The sequence below is a fragment of the Erithacus rubecula genome (genome assembly GCF_903797595.1).
Source record: "Erithacus rubecula genome assembly, chromosome: 19".
NCBI classification, from domain to species: domain Eukaryota; kingdom Metazoa; phylum Chordata; class Aves; order Passeriformes; family Muscicapidae; genus Erithacus; species Erithacus rubecula.
The window spans coordinates 10096064-10114617 of NC_136671.1; the positions used below are offsets into that span (position 1 = coordinate 10096064).

Consider the following 18554-nt stretch of genomic DNA (forward strand, 5'->3'; position numbering starts at 1 on the left):
CTCCTTAAAACATCTTCAGTGATTGTGTAAAAGCTGTTACATCAGTGGCCAACTTCATATGTTGGGAATTCTTTTCATAATAGCTTTAAAGTTCATTTTATTTTATTTTTTTAGGCAGATTTTTAGATCTTGCCAGAAGTTAATTTGGGCCACGTTTTTCCTTATCTGGCACAGCCTGGTGGTTTGATTTCATCTTTTCTAAAGGTCTGAAATATTTGCTCCTTTTTTCATCAGTAGAATGATGATAGGAAATTCTGGATTGAAGACTTATTTATTTCAGGCTGATTTATTTATTTATGAGGTTATAACAAGCTTATTTGCTTTTTTTGTAAGTTCTGTATGTAGTTCTGATCCAGTTACTTAAAAATACAAAAGCTTGGCTTCCTTGGTGAATGGCTTTAGATATATTTTTACAGCACTTGTAATACTCTGGTATTATCCCTTCTTAAATCTGGCTTGAATGAAACATGAACAAGTCAAAATAAATGTTTGTGATCTTTATTTTTTGATGTTTTTTAATTTTTATGAACAACAGAAGAGCCTTACTGGTTATTTATTCTTTTATATTGTTGAAAACAAAAAGCAGAGAGTTTCTGAATTTTTCTGTGTGATTTGGATAAGCTGCTGCTTGGAAAAGCTCTGTCAGGAGAGGAGACCCCTTTGTTCATGTCACAGGAAATGGGAGCACCAAGCTGGTGGATAATTGCTCTGTTGGTGTGTTGAGGAGTTGTGGAAATAGAAGAAATTTGTATATTTGAAATGAAAATTCTATTTTTCCCATTTAGGGAGTTGCTTTCCTGCTCTTCTGATATTTGCACACTGTTGTGGTGTGCAGTTGTGTGGGCTGGTTGGAAAAGAATTTTATACAAATCTTTGGTTTTCTAGAGGAATAAAGATCCTTGTGGTTTTTTTCTATTTTTCTTCTCTAAATATACATGTAATTGTAGAAAACATTTTGAAATAACTAAAAATAATTCTATTTTCTGATATGGGAGGAGTCATTCTATACTTGCACAGTTGCTTTAGGTTTGGAGCAGGGATCTTTGTGATATCCAGCAGCTCCAGGAGAAGAGGAATGATGATACTGTTCCTGTGATTCAGCTGCATTTGGGCTGTTCCTCAGATAAAAACCAGTGTGCAAACTTACCCAAACTGGTCTCACTGGTCCCATCCCTCCTCACTGTGTTGCAGATGCTTTTACTGATTCAGCCATCAGTGCTAAAGTTAATGGAGAACACAAGGAAAAGGATCTGGAGCCATGGGATGGAGGAGAGAACACAGCTTCTGAGGAGCTGGAGGCACTGGAGACAGATGTTGTAAGTGCTGCTTTTTATCATCTCTGGCCAGCAGTAGAAAATGAGCTGTTTCCCTGGACATGAAATAATTCCTTAATTTCCATCTAGTAATGAACTTTGGAGGAGCAGAATTGCTGTTCTGCATTGTGCTGGTGGATGTTCAGTCTTTGCCAGCAGCTGCCACAGCCCTTTGGAATGATCTGATTGAGAATAGCTGCCTTTCAAATGGCATTTTTGGCAAATTCTGCCCAATGGCAGCAGCTGTGGTAAGGGCTGTGTTGGACTCCTGGATCCAAAGAACAGCTTTTGTTAAGGACTCCAAATCCAGCAGTGCCCCAAAGTGATTTATGTTTAATCAGAGCATTCCTGTCTGACTGTCACTGCACTTGGAAATTATGGGGAGATTGTGCTCAGCTAAGTATCCCTGGGCTGCAGATGGAGGGAATTGATGGAAGCCTGACCCAAGCACAGGGACAGTCTCAGATTATGAATCATTAGATGAAGAATATGGCCTCAGATGCCATATCCTCATATATCACAGCAGTCAGCTTTTCCTCAAGCAGAAATTCTTGTAGCCAGGTATTCAGCCTGCAGTGTGCTCAGGGAGATAATATTACTGATTAGAGCATATTAACTTTGGGTAGAACAATTCTCCTGTCAGTTTTGGTGTCCATGCTGTAGGCTGAGATTTATTGGAATATCCAATACTCTCAGTGCTTTTATAAAATATTTAAACCATTTATTGTTGTGCTTGAGTGCTGTGATAGCAATTTTACTGTTGTGCAGATCAACAGGAGTCTTCTGCCTGTGGTGCCTCTCAGGTAATTCTATCAGTGCTTTTGAAAAGTTTTACAAGTGTTAATTTGCACTTTTTGGAAGAGGCAAAAAAGATATTAATGTATGTATGTCTTGCTAGCAAGTAGTCTTCTAGTACAGAGTGATCATGTACTTAAAAAAACCTCATAAAACAATAGAAAGACAACAAACAAAAAAAAAAAAAAGAAAGGATTTTGAAGGTAGAATCTGTGCAGCTGATGAATAAAACTCCCTGAAACAAACTATGGCATTAATAACTTTGTTATCTGGACTGTGAATTCATAGGCCCAGGAAAAAGGGCAGAAGGTTTAACTTCTGCCATCAGCCCTTCATTTGAAGGGAGTGTGTTTCCAGTGTCATTTTGAAAAACAAGAATCATTTTCTTCTAGTCTAATGGATGGGATCCCAATGACATGTTTCGTTACAATGAAGAAAATTATGGTGTAGTGTCAACTTATGACAGCAGTTTATCTTCTTATACGTAAGTTCCAAAATATTTTGTTATTAGATTTGTATTGAATGTTCTCCCTGGTTTGACAAACTTTCTATTCTGCAGCTCATTTTGCATAGTTTCTGAAGTTGTGGAATCAAATAACTGCAAAAGCAATGAATGAATGGTGCTTAAGAAACCTTGCCAGCTTTCTGTGAATAGTTAGATGTAGAAATCTTTATATATTCCCTTAAATGGGCACAGCTCATTCCCATTGCAGAGTTTTCTGAATTTAGCCATGCAATAAGGTTTGCTTCTTGCAGAAATTTCCAGGAATAGGGTAGAAAGCTGTGAATTAATCTGTATGTAGCTGCTCTACCTATAGTTTTTGTTTAACCTAGCAGAGCAGTTTGGCTAAATCCTGATTTTATTGAGACAATTGATCTGGAAGTTACTGGAATGCTGAAAAAGCTGCAGCTAACCAGGGTGGGGGTTGTGTGCTGGGGATGGCTTGTTTAGCAGACTTGTCCAGCTCTACACTGAAGTTTTAGTTAAATATAATAACAACTGGAATATAGAAGTAGTATAAAGGCTGCTCTGGCTACTCTGGCAGTGATTTATTCCCCAGAGTCTGCAGCTCTAATGTTCACTGCAACTGCAACACAAATGGACTGCAGATGTTCTCAGCCATTGTGAAATGGCTTCAGTATTTCCCCATTCCTTTAACCCCCAAAGCAGAAACTTATTTTTCTGAATATCAAGGAATGGCAGTGAATATTTTGGGGTGTTTTTTTTTTTTTTTTTTTTGGTGTGTGCACTTGTCTACAGGTCTCTGGTTCAACAATCTGATTTCTGTGTTTTGTGCAAATGGACCTGTAACATGGTGATAATCAAAGTGTCCTAATCAGCTTATGTTTGAATCCTGGGGAAGCTGTTCTTTCCTTCCCTTCACTGCTCCTAAGTAGTTTTTGTACTTTTGAACTTTAGTCTTCCATCTTTCTGCTTTCTGGATATTAATGGAAACAGATTAAAAACATGAAGGTGGCTTTAAATTAATTCAATTTTTTTTTTCCCCCTAGTCAAACAACTTGCTTTGCATATCAGTCTGCTAAACTGGGAAGCTCTTTTCCTGATTTTCCAACTCTGGGATGAGCAGCAGTCTAGTTAAATGCTTAGATGTGCAGCTGAAGGATTGTAAAGGATTTATTGTTTGATTGTTTTCTTTTCCTAGAGCTAAGCAGTAGCAGGTGTAGTTTGTCAAACTGCATCAAGGTACAAGTTTGTGTTCCAACAAATGCATTGATCATCACCAGGGTTCTGAACAATGTCATCCTGTCCATCCCCTTTCTCTCATCTTTAATGGCCTGTTAAAAAACATAAAATCATTCCCTGCCTCTTTAGGTTGCCATGCATCCTTTCATTTTTTGCACTCACTTTAAATAAATGAGGATTATTGGCTGTGTTATTAGCACAGGAACCAGATTTAAAAAGTAAATCTTATTGGAGCCAAAGCTTTATGCTGAAGGGTTTTATTGAATATTCTTGCATTGATAAGGCCAGTAAATGTTTTGACTGGCCTAAAAAATGTGGGGAAAAACTTATGCTGCAGTAGCTGAGTTCTGGCTTGGAATTTGGCAAAGCCACTTGTTTTCCTCGTTCTGCCACCAACACTTGAGCAATTTTGCATATATTATTTTATACTTGGCTTGTATCTCCACCTACTTTCTTTGTTTTTCTCCTTTATATTATTTAAAATATGGGCAGTAGTGATTCTATAATGCCCAGCAGAGCATGGGCCAAGCCTCAGCTCTGCTGTGTATTTTTATATAGCTTATTATGAAGTAGGGTTGGTGGAACAACTTTGGCAACTTGAATTTAAAATCAGAGGAAAAAAAATTTTTTTTTTTTTTTGTTTTAAACCTGACACAAAAATCAGGACATGTAAACCCCAAAAATGGGTGGCAGAAGGAGATGCCAGATATGATCCCATCCCTGGTTGGTTTTTTTCAGTGTTTCAGTGCTCATGGATTGAATTTGACTTGGTGGCTTTCCTATGGGATGATTTTTGCAATATTCCATTGCCTGCCATAGAGAGAGACATGGACTGGATGGGATTGAGGTCCTGGCACTCACAAATGAGTCAGGAATTTCTGGTCCTGTGCTCTCAAGTGTTGCATCCATCTTTTCTGCAGTTCTTCATATCTAGGAGAACTGAAATTCTATGGCTGGAATTATCAAAGGACTGAGGATGTCCCTCTGTAACTTCTGTAGGATTGTGTCTGCTGACAATGTGTAAATAGTTAAAAAAATGTCAGATTTGGGCTCTTGGAGTAACTTCTATGTAAACAGCAGTCTGAGGCTTTTTATTCCTGCTGTTCTCAACCATGTTAAGAATTTTGGACAGCTTTTAGGAACTGGGGATTTTACAAATCCTGTGGAAAACTTCTGCACCCTGACCTCAGCTCTCTAGGCAGGTAAATGACCCTGAATTTGTCCATAATATCAAACCAGTCCAGAAATTCTGTATTAAAAAAAAAGACAGCAAGTCTACTGGCTTAGAAGCAAGAATTTTTTTTTCACTCTGACTCGGTTAGAACTAACACTGTGTGATTTTTGTAGCTCCTTTGTGCTTTTGAATGCATTTCAGAGATTCTTTTGCTTTCCATTGTCTTTTTAGGGTGCCATTAGAAAGAGATAATTCAGAAGAGTTTTTAAAACGGGAAGCCAGAGCAACTCAATTAGCAGAGGAAATTGAATCAAGTGCCCAATACAAAGCTCGGGTTGCCTTGGAAAATGATGAAAGGACAGAAGAAGAAAAATATACTGCTGTTCAGAGAAATGCTAATGAAAGAGAAGGACATGGTGTGAACACTAGGTACTTGAGTACACTATGAATAGTATTTTTATTGAAATTATGGAGGTATTTTGGTACTGTAGCAGTTTGCTCATTGATACTGGGCTTTTTCAGCAGGCCTGATTAGGTTTGGAACCTTGTGTAAACAGCCCTGTGCTGGTTTTGGCACTCAGGCTGACTTGGACACCTCTGCTTGGCCCTGTATTATCTGTGGAGTGAAACAAACTTCCCCATTCTGACCTGTCACCGTGGTGAATTTGTCCCAAATTCCAGGAAGGGGCAGTGGTTTAGCTGTGTCCTGGAGAATTTCAGGCATTACTGCTAAATCCTTCAGTGCCTGTGGGCTCATAAAGTGAACTGTGTGGCCACTATCAAAAGCCAATTCATGAGGTGACTGTTGGGTCAACATCTGATACTATTTAGACTTTTCCCCTTGGCTTGATGGGAGAAAAAGAGAGAAAATGGGGTGCTTTTTGTTGCCTCTTGGGTCTCAACACTGATAGAAATTTGCTGTGTTTCAGAGAAAATAAATACATTCCACCTGGACAGAGGAACAGAGATGTCATGTCCTGGGGAAGTGGAAGGCAAAACTCACCGAGGATGGGCCAGTCTGGATCAGGCCCACCAATCTCAAGGTCTGGATCCCACACTTCAGAATTCAGCCCAAACTCTGGAGCAGATCAGAGAGTAGTTAACGGAGGCAAGTATCTGAAATCTGAGTGAATGCACCTCATAACACTGCAGAAAATCACCTCATTTTGTGTTGAAATGCTGTGGGATTAGGTTGTGTATTCCATAAACCAGGTTGGCATTCATCATTTAACACAGAGGCTGTGAGTTGGATTTGGACATTGCACTGTGCTGTCTGTGGCTTTGCAGAGCAGAAATGTCATTTATTTTCCTCCTCAAACACCTTTGTCTTAGATGATGGTGCACTGTGTGGATTTAAAGGTGAAAAACTGCATCAGCACTGCAAAGCTCTGTGTGGAGGAGCAGCAGTGCTGACACCTGCTGAAAGGCAGTGGCAGGAGGGAGCTTTCCTTCCTTTCTGGAAAAGAATAAAGCCACTTGCTGACTTCATGAAAATGGGAGGAGGGAAACAAGAACAGTGTTAGAGAAAAGGAATCCAAAGCCTTCCCTCCAAATGGGTATTTGAGTATTTGCTGCTGGACACATGGGGAGTATTTCTAAGCAGGCATCAGCAGGCACTGCATGGCAGGAATTGGTGTCCCAGAAGCCAAACACCATTTCTGGATTTCAGCAGTGGCCTGTCTTCAAGACATTATTTGTAGAATTTAAAAATGCTTTTGTAATAAATTGCTGTGAATAAATGAAAAATGTATAATACTCAAGTGATCTGTCTGGAGAGGAAGTTTGAGAAGCATCTAAAGGTAAGTGAGACTTCCTTTCTAAAGCCAGAGTCAGCTGTATAAAGGATGGACACCTGAGCCTTGCCCAAACAATGCTAACCTTGAAATTTGTCTGTAGTATTTGTGGTTTCTCTCACCTTATTACTCTGCTGAATCAACATCACAGTCCTAAAATATTCAGAATGGCTTGTAAATTCAATTAATTCTGCTTTGGAAACCATGAGCCCTATATCCTAGATTAAAATCCTCCATTAATACCTCAGCTAAGTGATAAAGGCAGAAATGTCAGGATTCAGACACTGAACACCGCTGGTTTTTGTAAAGATCCAGCTCCTAGATGGATATTTCCTCATCATTTGGTTTGAAAGTAGCAGTTTGTGTGGTCAGTACTGTTTGTGAGCTGGTAGCTGTTAAGGACCTTGTGGAGTGCTGGGTGCTGTGGAGCATTGCTATGCCAGGCTAACAGATCAAACTTTACTGTCTATTCCTTAGTAGTGTTTGTAGATCCTAATTAACCCTTTGGGGAGCCTGTGCCATTCACAACTTCAATTTGACCCAAAACCAAGCCAAACCCAACCCTCCAACAACATCAATCTCCTCAATTACCACCTCAACCATCCCCAAAGGGTTAAACCGCGGCAAAAAAAAAACAAAAAACAACAACAACAAAAAAAAAAATCATTTTGTCATATTTTACTTTTTTTTTTTTTTTTTTTTTCTGTTGACCTCCCCCTTCCCCACCCCCCCTCCCTTCCCCCTACCCCCCATAAATTTTTTTTTTCTTTAGTTTTTATACTTTCCTTCATATCATTTGTTCTGTCAGGTGTTCCCTGGCCATCGCCTTGCCCATCTCCTTCCTCTCGCCCACCTTCTCGCTACCAGTCAGGTCCCAACTCTCTTCCACCTCGGGCAGCCACCCCTACACGGCCGCCCTCCAGGCCCCCCTCGCGGCCCTCCAGGCCCCCGTCTCACCCCTCTGCTCATGGTTCTCCAGCTCCTGTCTCTACTATGCCTAAACGCATGTCTTCAGAAGGTACAATATACCACAATTTGTTCATGTGTTTTTGTTTTTTTTTTTAATTTATTTTCTGTTTTTTTTTTTTTGTTGTTTCGTCTTTAATTCCTCCGTGAGTGACAATCGGTTTGTTTGGTTTTTTTTCTTTTTGTTGTTGTTGTGTTGTTGGTTTGTTGGTTTTTTTTTTTTTTTTTTCCTCTTCATTACTTAACCTGTAATTTGTGTTTAACTTTAGTTTATCAGACTATTTCTATTAACCTTTTTTTTTTGTTTTGTTGGTTTGGTTGGTGGTTGGTTTTTTTTTTTTTTTTTTTTTTTTTTTTTTTTTTAAGAGCTTTACAAAAACAAAAGAAAGCTGTGAAATTTCCCAAGTTTGGTATGAAATTAAACTCAGCTTTGTAAACGCTGCTCAGTGTCTTAAATTAACCAACAGGACCTGATAACTTTAGAGAGCATTTTTAGGACTATAAATTTATATAAAATAACCAATTTTAACACAGCTGTTCCACAAAAAGCCTCAGTAAATCATTGAATCATCTCTTGTAAAGCAACCAGTGACAATAATGACCATAAAAATGCTGTATTCAGAGAAGTGAACTGTGGAATGGGGTAGGATGAGCTGCTTCAAGTGTGAATTTATAGGAAATTTTTATTCAGAACAATAAATCAGCTCCCTAGCAGTCAATAATACACAGAGAAAAGCTGACCTGTGAGTCTTTGGTAGCTGTATGCAGAATAATCCCAACTAAATTTGTCCTGGGAGGGTACAATGAGGAACATGGTTTATAATTTCTATTTCAAGTGCACTTAAACCCTGCAGAACATGGTGTAGCAAGCCTAGAAAATGCAGTGTGGTTATACTGAGCTGGAAAGTTGCAGTGGGTGCTGTAGTTGGCTCCACTGGAGCTGTGGGAGAGAGAAGAATAATCCCTCAGACTGAGCAGGAACACTGAGAAATGCTCCTAACCAAAAAAGTGGGTGGTAGCCACATCTGTCTGGCCTACTGTCCATTTATTGTGGGTTTTTTTTCTGGAATAAGGAACAGAATCCACCTGCAAATTGAAATATTTCTTAGCATTTGTGGTTGGTTTGTCAGGCATGCAGTGCTGCTTAGTGCAATGTTTAATTCCTACTGCTGCAAGATTATTCCTGGGAAATGTGTGTTCTTGAAAATACTGGTATGAAATTTGTATTGAGGTGGACTGGAGATTTTTGGTTAAAATAGAAGCTGACATGTAAAGATTTCTGTAACTAGGAGAGGTACTTGGTATTTTAGAAGTTTTTCTGAAACCTAAAAGCCATTATCTGAACTTGACCCTCTTGCTGACCCACGTTAAAAATGAACTGCAATCAGCCAGATTCTGTTCACACACAGTTTCTCCTTTTGAAGTATCAACTTCTGAGTCTAATCCTGTAAAGAAAATGTTTATTAGGATGTAAGAACTGTATTACTGCTTAGATTTGAGCATAACTATGGTGTGGCAGCTGTACAGGCTGTGCAGAATTCCTGTATTCACTTATGACTTTGGCTTCTGGTGTTAAACATGCATGACTTGAACCTTGGGATAACAATCCCTTGTTTAGTTGCAATTTTTGCTGACTTGTAAATGAATTGTGACCTGCTGCAGGCAATTCAGCCTCTCTGCAGAGAATGCTCTGCTGAAATTCCCCAAGAGCATTGGTCAGCCAGTGGTGACTATAAATGGTTGGGATCACTGACCACCTGACAAAAGCATTGGGAATTTTTGATTTTCTGGAAAAATGTTTGATAGCTTGAAACTGTGCTTATCCAGGGGGCAGCTGCACCACTGACCTTTATGGCTTGGCAGTGGTGGATACTTGGATTGAAATATTTTAAATCCAAGCCTTGCACACCTGTTTCAGTGCTGATAAAGCCTCTGAATACCCAGAAGCTGCCCTGGGGAGGTGCTGAGTGTTGGCAGCCTGGCTGAACCAATGACTTTTTATGATATCAATACCAACTGCTCGATTTTCTTGCTGCTTTATTGAGAGTTTAAAGATGAAATGCACTTTGAAGAAGAGATATTTGAGGGGATATTTTTTTTTGGTGGACATTAAACACTTAATTGTATGGGGTTGTCTTTTTTTCCTCAGGGCCTCCACGGATGTCTCCAAAGGCTCAACGGCACCCTCGAGGTCACAGAGTCTCTACTGGTAGGGGTACAATTTCAAGTGGCTTAGAATTTGTATCTCATAATGCACCTGGGGAAGCATCTACTGCTGCAGTGGCACGAGGCAGCCCTTCAGGTGGGACGTGGTCATCAGTTGTCAGTGGGGGTAGGTAAAGCTTGGCTTATTGCAGATGGCTTGCAGGGGGATCCTTAGAGTGGGAATGCTCAGCAGAATCCTGCCTTTCCAGCAATTCAGGCTCTGAATAATCAAATATTGGGCTAAGGTTGGAGTGTGGGAGAAGGAGGTTCTCAGATAGTTGAGTGAGAGTTGGTGGAATATTGTTCTAATTGTAGAGTCAGGTGCTGTGTGAAGAGAAAGGAAGGAAAAGTGTGGGGATTAGTTGTTGAAAGGGTTCATTTTTAGGGGGTTTATTGGTGGAGTTGTTAGAGATTTGCCACTGCATCCCTGAGTTTGGTTATGGCAGAGTGGCTGGGTTGTGGTTTGTAAATCAAGGAGGTGTTTGGGCAGAGGAAGGTTGGTGTTAGAAGAATTGATACTCAGGTTAAGCTGGATGTGTTCTTCTTTAAAATTTACATGGATTTTAAGTGGTGATGTTGTTCTTGGCTACTGTAGGAGCAGTTGTAGTGAGTGTCTTTTTTTTTTTTTTAAACATTTTTAAAATATTTGACTTAAAGCTCAGTCTTGTGCCACAGGTCTAGTGTAGAGTTCTTGAGTTGAGGCCAGGTTCTGGTGGGCTGTCAGGAGCTGGGTGTTTCCTTGAGGGCAAGAGAAGCAGCAGTTTGGTCCTTTTTAGGTACTTTTTGGGTATTTTTTAGCAGGGCAGAATTCTAGAGGAGCATAGTGGGAACACATTTCTCAGAAAGAAGGTATAAATTAGACCCATATAGACTTGTTGCCTTGTGAAAAAAAATCAACTCTTCTGTTGTGGCATTATTTGTGATTCATCTTCCCTGTTTATACATTATTAACATGTAAGTAGGACTGTTAAACCACTTACCTGCCTTTCTGCTCACTTACTGTGAGTTAATATGTGACAAAAAGCACAAGTGGGATGAGCAGGAAGCAGGAATTACAACTTACTATTCAAAGAACACACAACTTTCCTTGCTTCTTTAACACAGGGGCAAAAATACACCTCAAAGCAGTTTTTTTTTCAATAGGCTGTGTTGTTTTTTTTCCAGCTGGCAGACCTCCAAAAGAGGACACTGTAAAATGGATGTGTTTTTTCAGCCCTCTTAAAAAATATTTTACATCTCTTTGTGTGGAGACCTGACCACCTTTTGTGTTCTGCCTGAAACTGGGTTGATGTGAGCTGTTGTAGTTGTACTACTGGGGATTTGGGGAAGCATTTTGCAGATTCTTGGTGGGATTAGAGGGCAGTGATAAATTTTGGGGGACAACCTGCAGAAAAATCACCCCATTATCTGCAATGCTGCATTGTAAAGAACTAGATGTGCCTGAAAGGTAAAGAGCTTTTCAGTTACCATATAATATCTCACAAAGTATTTCAAAGCATGTTTTTAGCCATTTTTAAAACTAAAAACAAACTGCTGAGCAGATGGAGAAGCTCATCCTATAACTGCTTTTTCCTGTTTGTTTCTAGTTCCAAGATTATCCCCTAAAACACACAGGCCTAGGTCTCCAAGGCAGAGCAGCACTCCCATGGGACCAGCTCTGCCTTCTCCTCAGCCTGGTTCTATTCCCACTGAATCTGTTGCCATGCCTGTTCCAGCTGCCTCTCCTACACCTGCCAGCCCTGCATCCAACAGAGCAGTCACCCCTTCCAATGAAGGTAAGTGATCCTCAGCACCTTGCAAATGTTCCTTTTCCCAAATTCCTCACAAGGAATGTGCCTAGGCAAGAGCTGAGCTGTTTGCTGAGTGATGGGAAAATTTGGGATGCAGGAGGTTTTACTGTGAGTTCCCATTTTTACAGCTTTAAACTAAGGTTGGAGAGAAGCTCTTTGAGAAGTCTTTATGTTTAGTTTATTTTGCCCTTAAGGAATATGGGTTTATAGGTGTCTGACTTAATTGAGGATTTCTTTTTCCAAGCTGAGTTTTTCTTTTCTGTATTAAAAAAACCACAGGCCACTGGTTTCAAAGGACTATTTTGAACACTGAAAAGAAATGGGGAAAAAAAAACATTTAGTAGCACAGTCAAATGTCTAAGAACTCTCAAATCTTTGTAGCATTCTGTATGAAGAGCTTGGACTGCTGAAAATAATTGGCTCTGAGTTTATAGTCTGTTCAGCCTAATTAAAGTTTTGTGTATGATGAGAGGGATGAGTTTAATTGGGATTTTTTCATTTGACAGTAGGATGGGAGGGGAGGGAGAATGATCCTCCAGGCACCAGCTAGGTAGCAGGAAATGTGTAACTTAAAAGGTTTTTCAAACTAAAAATCTCTCCCCTGTTTCTTGCCTTTCCTCTTTGGTCAGTTGAAGTTGTGTATAAGAGAATAACTTTGGCAATTTCTTTTCCAGCTAAAGATACCAGGCTTCAGGACCAGAGGCAAAATTCTGCAGCTGGAAACAAGGAGAATATAAAGCCAAGTGAGACTTCTCCTAGTTTTTCTAAACCTGAAAACAAAGGTTTGTATCCAAAGCTTTCATGTACTCGAGTGCTGTAGGAATTGTGCACACTAAACCTGCTGTCCTGGCTGCTTTAATTGGCATTTTAAGGAAGGCTTGGAGGCAGTCTGGTGTTCTACAGTGAAATTTGGTCATGTAGTTGTGAAGTGGCACTTTGAAATGTTGTTTGTGACTCATTCCATCAACACCAAGTGTAGAGATGCTCATGTGGATGGTGTGATTTCACTTGTTTTTTTCTTTTTTCCCCCCTCTTCTTTCTTTCCCCTGCTCACAGAGCTGCTTTTTAGCTGCCTTTGGACTGAAATTGTTTCTGCTTAGAGCTGTGCTCACAATTCTTCTGAGCATTGTGGTCAGCAGAGCTTTTCTAACTGTGCTTTTTCCTATTATGCCTTACATTTGTTTGTAGCACTGTTTGTTCATTCAGTTCTCAAAAACCAAAATCATTCCATGTTGTTAAACTGAGAAGCAGATTCATTCATTCTCTCATTGGAGAGACCTTTAGGATGAGTCCAACCATAAATCTCAGCTTGCTCAGTGTTTCTCCTTCACTTGCTGTGTTTGGAAATGCTGGCACAGGCTGGGTTAGGTGGTTTTGTTGCATGTTCTTTGTGTTCAGTGAGTTCTGCAGTCCCTGCACCTCGGGGCTTCTGCCTTGGTGTGGTGCATCAGAACTAAAGATAAATCAGTTATGTAATGCTCTGCTTTCACAGAGCCTTTCTGTGTGCTCATACACGTAGGTCATGGAATTGTACCAAATTAAAACCCAAAATAAAGCACTGGATTTCATTTTTTATATCTGCAAAACCATTCTCTTTCTGCAAATTTAGTAATGTGTGTAAAACTTGTATTAGAAGTGCTTGGACAATGTTGATCTTGTATTTGGCAGGTGTCTCTCCAATTGTTTCAGAGCATAGAAAACAGATTGATGATTTAAAGAAATTTAAGAATGACTTTAGGGTAAGTTTCTTTCTGTTAATGGTGTCATCATTCTCATGTGCATCCAGATTATTTTAATGAATTAAACACACTGTATAAATTAGCAAGTCTTTATATTTTTGCTTAATTTATGAAAATATCTGTAACAATTCATGTTAGGTGTTGTAAAATCGATGCTGACTCTTGTTTGTATAATTGCCTAATGCACATAAATGTGAATATTGACTCTAGACTGAAAACAGGACTTGAAACCTGTTTGATCATTAGGCACAAATAATCATCTCACACTCCATATGGAGGAGCTGTTGCAAAATTAAATGAAGAGCTTTGCAGAGGAAAATTGAAGATGAATTCCTATTACTTATTTCCTGGTTATAAGGGTTTATTAAATCAGGTTAGCTTTTCAAGTGAGGCTGTTAAATCACTCAGGGGATGAATCCAGAGGGTTGTCTGAAGCTTTCCTGTCACACCCTAATCAACATACAGGTCACTTGAGTGGCTGAAGAGCTCCTTACACAGTGTCAGCTTAAACACTGTCAGTGCCCATGGATTTCTTTCCTAGTAGAAATGGAAATGTGTGTTTTAAAAGCTCATTTCCAGATGATTGAGGTTTGTGAGGCTGTGTTTTACTCTGTGTATGTGACAGCATTAGATGGTCTCTCCTGAGTTTTGAATCAATTTACTGAATATATCCCTTGGGTTTTTCCAGTTACAGTCCAGTTCCTCTTCAGATGCAGTGGATCAGCTGCTGAACAAAACCCGAGAAGGTGAAAAATCAAGAGATGTAGTTAAAGAAAAGACAGAATCCACCCCTAAAGAATCTATCATAGAAGCTGGCAGTAACACCAACTCCAATGGTGGCAGTAGCAAACCCAACAGTCCCAGTATTTCTCCTTCCATGAGTAACAGCTCTGAGCAAAAGAGAGGGCCTGAGGTGACCTCTCAAGGTGTGCAGACATCTGGGCCTGGAAATAAACAAGACAAAGAGGATAAAGAAGAGAAGAAGGATACTTCTGAGTGAGTAATGGTGCCTTTTGGGATAAGCACATCTTTATTAATATCAAGCCTTGTGTAGAAGTCAGGACTGGGTGACACACTCCTGGCTCTAAGTGCTGTTATACAGGAGGAACAACAGGGGAAGGGACTGCCCTGAAAGTCATCTCCTGGCTCAGTGCAGAGCTCTGGTCCTGTGGATGCCTAGTTCACATCTAAAAGCTTATTTCCATATTTTCCTGGCTCACATGAGCTGTGGTATCAACTGGAAAACATTTGTGGATAGTTGTAATAAGAGTCCCTCAATGAGAGTGGCTTTTTGCATGCCACAGGGTGTTTGACTTCTCAGAAATCTGATTCACAGATGGAAATGAGGTGTTTTTTTAAGTTCTTAATTGCAGATACTCCTGTAAAAGAATAATGCCAAACTTAATCTTTTGTTCTTTATGTTTAGGCAAGTTAGAAAATCAACACTTAATCCTAATGCTAAAGAGTTCAACCCCCGATCTTTTGCTCAAGTAAGTGATTTGATGCTGTTTGACAGTACCTTTAAGTAGATCTTTATAAGCCAACCTTTTCCTTGAAGGATACTCAAACTAACCTTGCCATATCCATATTGCTCACCTCTGTTTGTAGCCGAAACCTTCTACTACACCAACCTCCCCTCGTCCTCAAGCTCAGCCCAGCCCCTCCATGGTGGGGCATCAGCAGCCAACCCCTGTGTACACTCAGCCTGTTTGTTTTGCACCAAATATGATGTACCCGGTTCCAGTGAGTCCAGGCGTGCAGGTAAAGTGCTGCAAACTCCTCAACTCTTCACTGAGATCCTCAGGAAGCTGAACAGAATTAGGAATCATGCAATGGGTTGGGGTGGGAAGGGCTTTAAAGGTCAGCTTGTTGCAGCTTGGGAGCTCTGAGTTAAAACAGTGGAATAGTGCAGCTTGTATTGTTCTTGTAAATATAAAGCACCTTGTTGTTAAGTTTTGTATGTGTAAATAATGACTTTTCCCAGTGCTCCCTCAATCTGGATGTTCAGATAATCCCAAACACTGGTAAATGCCAGCAGCCCACATTTATTGTGGATCTGTGCAGGTTTCCTCCCAGTCCTCCAAGCATAGTCTCACTCTCTACAACTGTTCCTTTGTTTCCAGCTGTGTCCCACTGCTTTCTGGTTGTTGTAGGGATCACTGGGATTTCAAATCTAGCTCCATTATCATAGAATCATAGAATATCCTGAGTTGGAAGAGACCCACAAGGATCTTCAGCCCAAACCTTATCCCTGCACAGACACCCCAACAATCCCAGCCTGTCCCTTAGAGCATTGTCCAAACACTCCTGGAGCTCTGGCAGCTTTGGGGCTGTGCCCATTCCCTGGGGAGTGCCCAGCACCCTCTGGGGGAAGAACCTTCCCCTAATACCCAGCCTGACCCTGTCCTGGCTCAGCTTTATACCAAAAAGCTGCTGTGAGGCTCAGGTTGAGCCCAGTGCCTGCAGTAGCAGCAGTAGCATTCCTGGGCTGGCTGTTGCCAACCATCTGGTCTTAGTTGTGTGTCCGTGCTGATTTAATGACTCTGATCCAAGAAAATCTCATAGGTTAGGCAGAGTTCACTAAACCATGTAACAGAGCAGAGGGAAACACATCAAAGCTGAGTGGGGCCCCCACCCCAGCACACAGTGAGTTTTTAAAGGAGTATCATACCTTCAACTTCTTCTGTTTCAGCCTTTGTATCCTATTCCCATGACGCCCATGCCAGTGAACCAAGCCAAGACATATAGAGCAGGTAAAGGTGAGAATAATACTGCCTGTTTGGTTCTCAGTCTGCATGCAGCATGGCTAAATGACAAATGTTTGTGTGTTTTCTAATCCATGCTAATTTGGTTTCAATCGATATTTTAAATGCTATTTTTAATAAAGGGGTGTAAGTGGAAATACTAATGGATTTTTAGATAAACTAATCCAGCCAAAACATGCCAGGTTTGAGTAATGGGGGGTTGCTTGGTTTGGAATCTGATTTGAGAAACAGGAAAATGTCTCTGTTACATTAGGGTGAGCTGATCATCTCCTGTATATCATAAATATTACAGCTTTGTTTAAAGGGAGCTTCTCTGCTGGTTTTCTGTACTGGTTTGCAGCAGTGCCCCAACTGGTGCTTTAATAGAAGGTTTTTTTTAACAACATGCAGAGTCACTATTTCTTCAGGAAAAGATTGCTCTGCTGCTCTTCTGGAAAGAGCTGCTTCCAGTTTGTTCTTGCTCATTCCTGCTGCCCCAGAGACTGAACAGCTGGACTAACAATGACAATGCCACATGTTTAAGTGACACCCGTGGCTGTGGAGTCACCATGGGTGGTGAGATGTTCCCTGTGCTGGGCAGGGCAGTGAGGGAGCAGAAAGTGCTGCTCTTGTTCTGCTCCTGTTCCAGGGAATGCTGTAGCTGTGCCCAGTGAATGCATCTGCAGTGACAGCCAGAGCTGCAGGGCAGGACCAGCACTGCAGCTCCAGTCACTGCAGGAGGAAATTGTTTGGTGCTGTTTAGAAACAAACAAGTGGCCTTTATCAACCTAAGGGACATAAAACCCTGCAATGTATTTCTGTGTTAAAACACAGTAACTTCACTGTGGCCTCACCCCTAAAATCTGGTTGGTAACACTGTTTTAATCAGAAATGCATTGCTGAGTGCTGGCAGCTCCAATTCTGAATTCATCTTTAATTTCCAGTATTTCTGCATGTCCACCTGTGTGCAGCACAGCCCTGAGGGATCTGCCTGGGTTACACTCTGTGCCTTTACACTGTTCAAGTTCCCTCCTGTATTTACTTCTTTCTGTTGTTGATCTGCAGTGTAAATAAAACCATCGAGTGAATTTACTGATGTTTTCAACATTTCCCTCTCCTCTCCCTGAGGGATTTGGGGCATTGCCCCTGCAGTGGAGTTTAGAGGTGCTTGAGGTATCTAAGTTAATAGTTTCAGCCTGACTGCAGGGAGCTGGAGCCTTCCTGCAGCTCTCCTGGAGCTCCCATGTCCATGTTTGCAGGCTGAATTAGTTTTTCCAAGTGAATTGGGTGGTCACCTATCCAGGAGAGCTCAGGTGATCCCACACTGCTCTGCTCTTTTCATCTTTCTTAATTATTTCTACTCCTTATAGGTTCTGTCTCTCTCAGTGTTGTCTGTGACCTAAAATTTGCTTTCTGCTGCCCTGAGGGGTAGCACAGAGCTCAAAAGATGAGACTGCCTCAAGTTGTGGCTGTGTGGAGACCTTTATTGTGCTCTCCTCAGCCATGAGCACAAGTCATTTTAACATAAAGATTCAAATTTCCAGATGATGGAACAGTGTCAGAGTCATTCCCATAGAGGGTGAAAAAGCCTTTTAAAGGGTCAGGATTAATTGGTTTATGTGGGTATCCTGATATAACCTTTCTCTTCCACTTCTGATTCTTGTCAGTCTTTCTCTCCCTCCACCCTTCTTCCTTCAGAAAAAGGCAGGGCTGGGTTTGTGGCTGTGGATATTCAGCCCAGCAATGATGAAAATAATGTGTTTCCTGAAAAAACTTCTTCACACTGTTGCTTTTTCACAGAGCTCTAACCCATGGTTAAAGGTGTGGGGTGAGGATATTCCACTTGGTCCCAGTAACATTATTATAATGTAGAACCTTTCAAGAATCTCCATATTTTTTCTCTGTGTTTCTAACACAAGACAAATCTTTGTTTTCCAGTACCAAATATGCCCCAGCAGCGGCAAGACCAACACCACCAGAGCACCATGATGCATCCTGCCTCAGCAGCAGGCCCTCCAATTGTAGCTACTCCACCTGCTTACTCTACACAATATGTTGCATATAGCCCCCAACAGTTTCCTAATCAGCCTCTTGTGCAGCATGTGCCACACTACCAATCTCAGGTAAGACTCCTTTCCATGCTCCTAATCAATGCAAGCACAAATAATGAAGTGGCTCAGAGATAAATAACCCCCTTGTGTCCAGTCCTAAGTCACCCTGGAGAGTTTCTGTGTTCTGGAGCACACGTGGTGATCTTGGAATGTGCTTCAAAGCCTGTAACAAATGTTAAGGTCCTAATGAATTTTAATGTCCTAATGAATTTTAAGGTC

The 18554-nt window shown here is 40.8% G+C and overlaps 1 protein-coding gene across 30 annotated transcripts in view; it reads left to right on the forward strand.

Annotated features, from left to right (window-relative positions):
- ATXN2 (ataxin 2) overlaps positions 1–18554 on the forward strand; it is a 49551-nt gene that overhangs the window by 14806 nt on the left and 16191 nt on the right. For 4 of the 30 annotated variants that reach the window (XM_079323030.1, XM_079323041.1, XM_079323056.1 and 1 more), the window contains 14 exons: positions 1192–1316; positions 2501–2592; positions 5219–5416; positions 5917–6095; positions 7589–7798; positions 9896–10078; positions 11538–11726; positions 12416–12523; positions 13410–13480; positions 14169–14476; positions 14907–14970; positions 15089–15241; positions 16173–16239; positions 18163–18347. In XM_079323030.1, coding sequence (XP_079179156.1) covers positions 1192–1316; positions 2501–2592; positions 5219–5416; positions 5917–6095; positions 7589–7798; positions 9896–10078; positions 11538–11726; positions 12416–12523; positions 13410–13480; positions 14169–14476; positions 14907–14970; positions 15089–15241; positions 16173–16239; positions 18163–18347 — 2132 coding nt within the window. The remainder of the gene's footprint in view (positions 1–1191; positions 1317–2500; positions 2593–5218; positions 5417–5916; positions 6096–7588; positions 7799–9895; positions 10079–11537; positions 11727–12415; positions 12524–13409; positions 13481–14168; positions 14477–14906; positions 14971–15088; positions 15242–16172; positions 16240–18162; positions 18348–18554) is intronic. The other 26 variants (XM_079323052.1, XM_079323054.1, XM_079323033.1 and 23 more) reach the window with 17 other exon arrangements.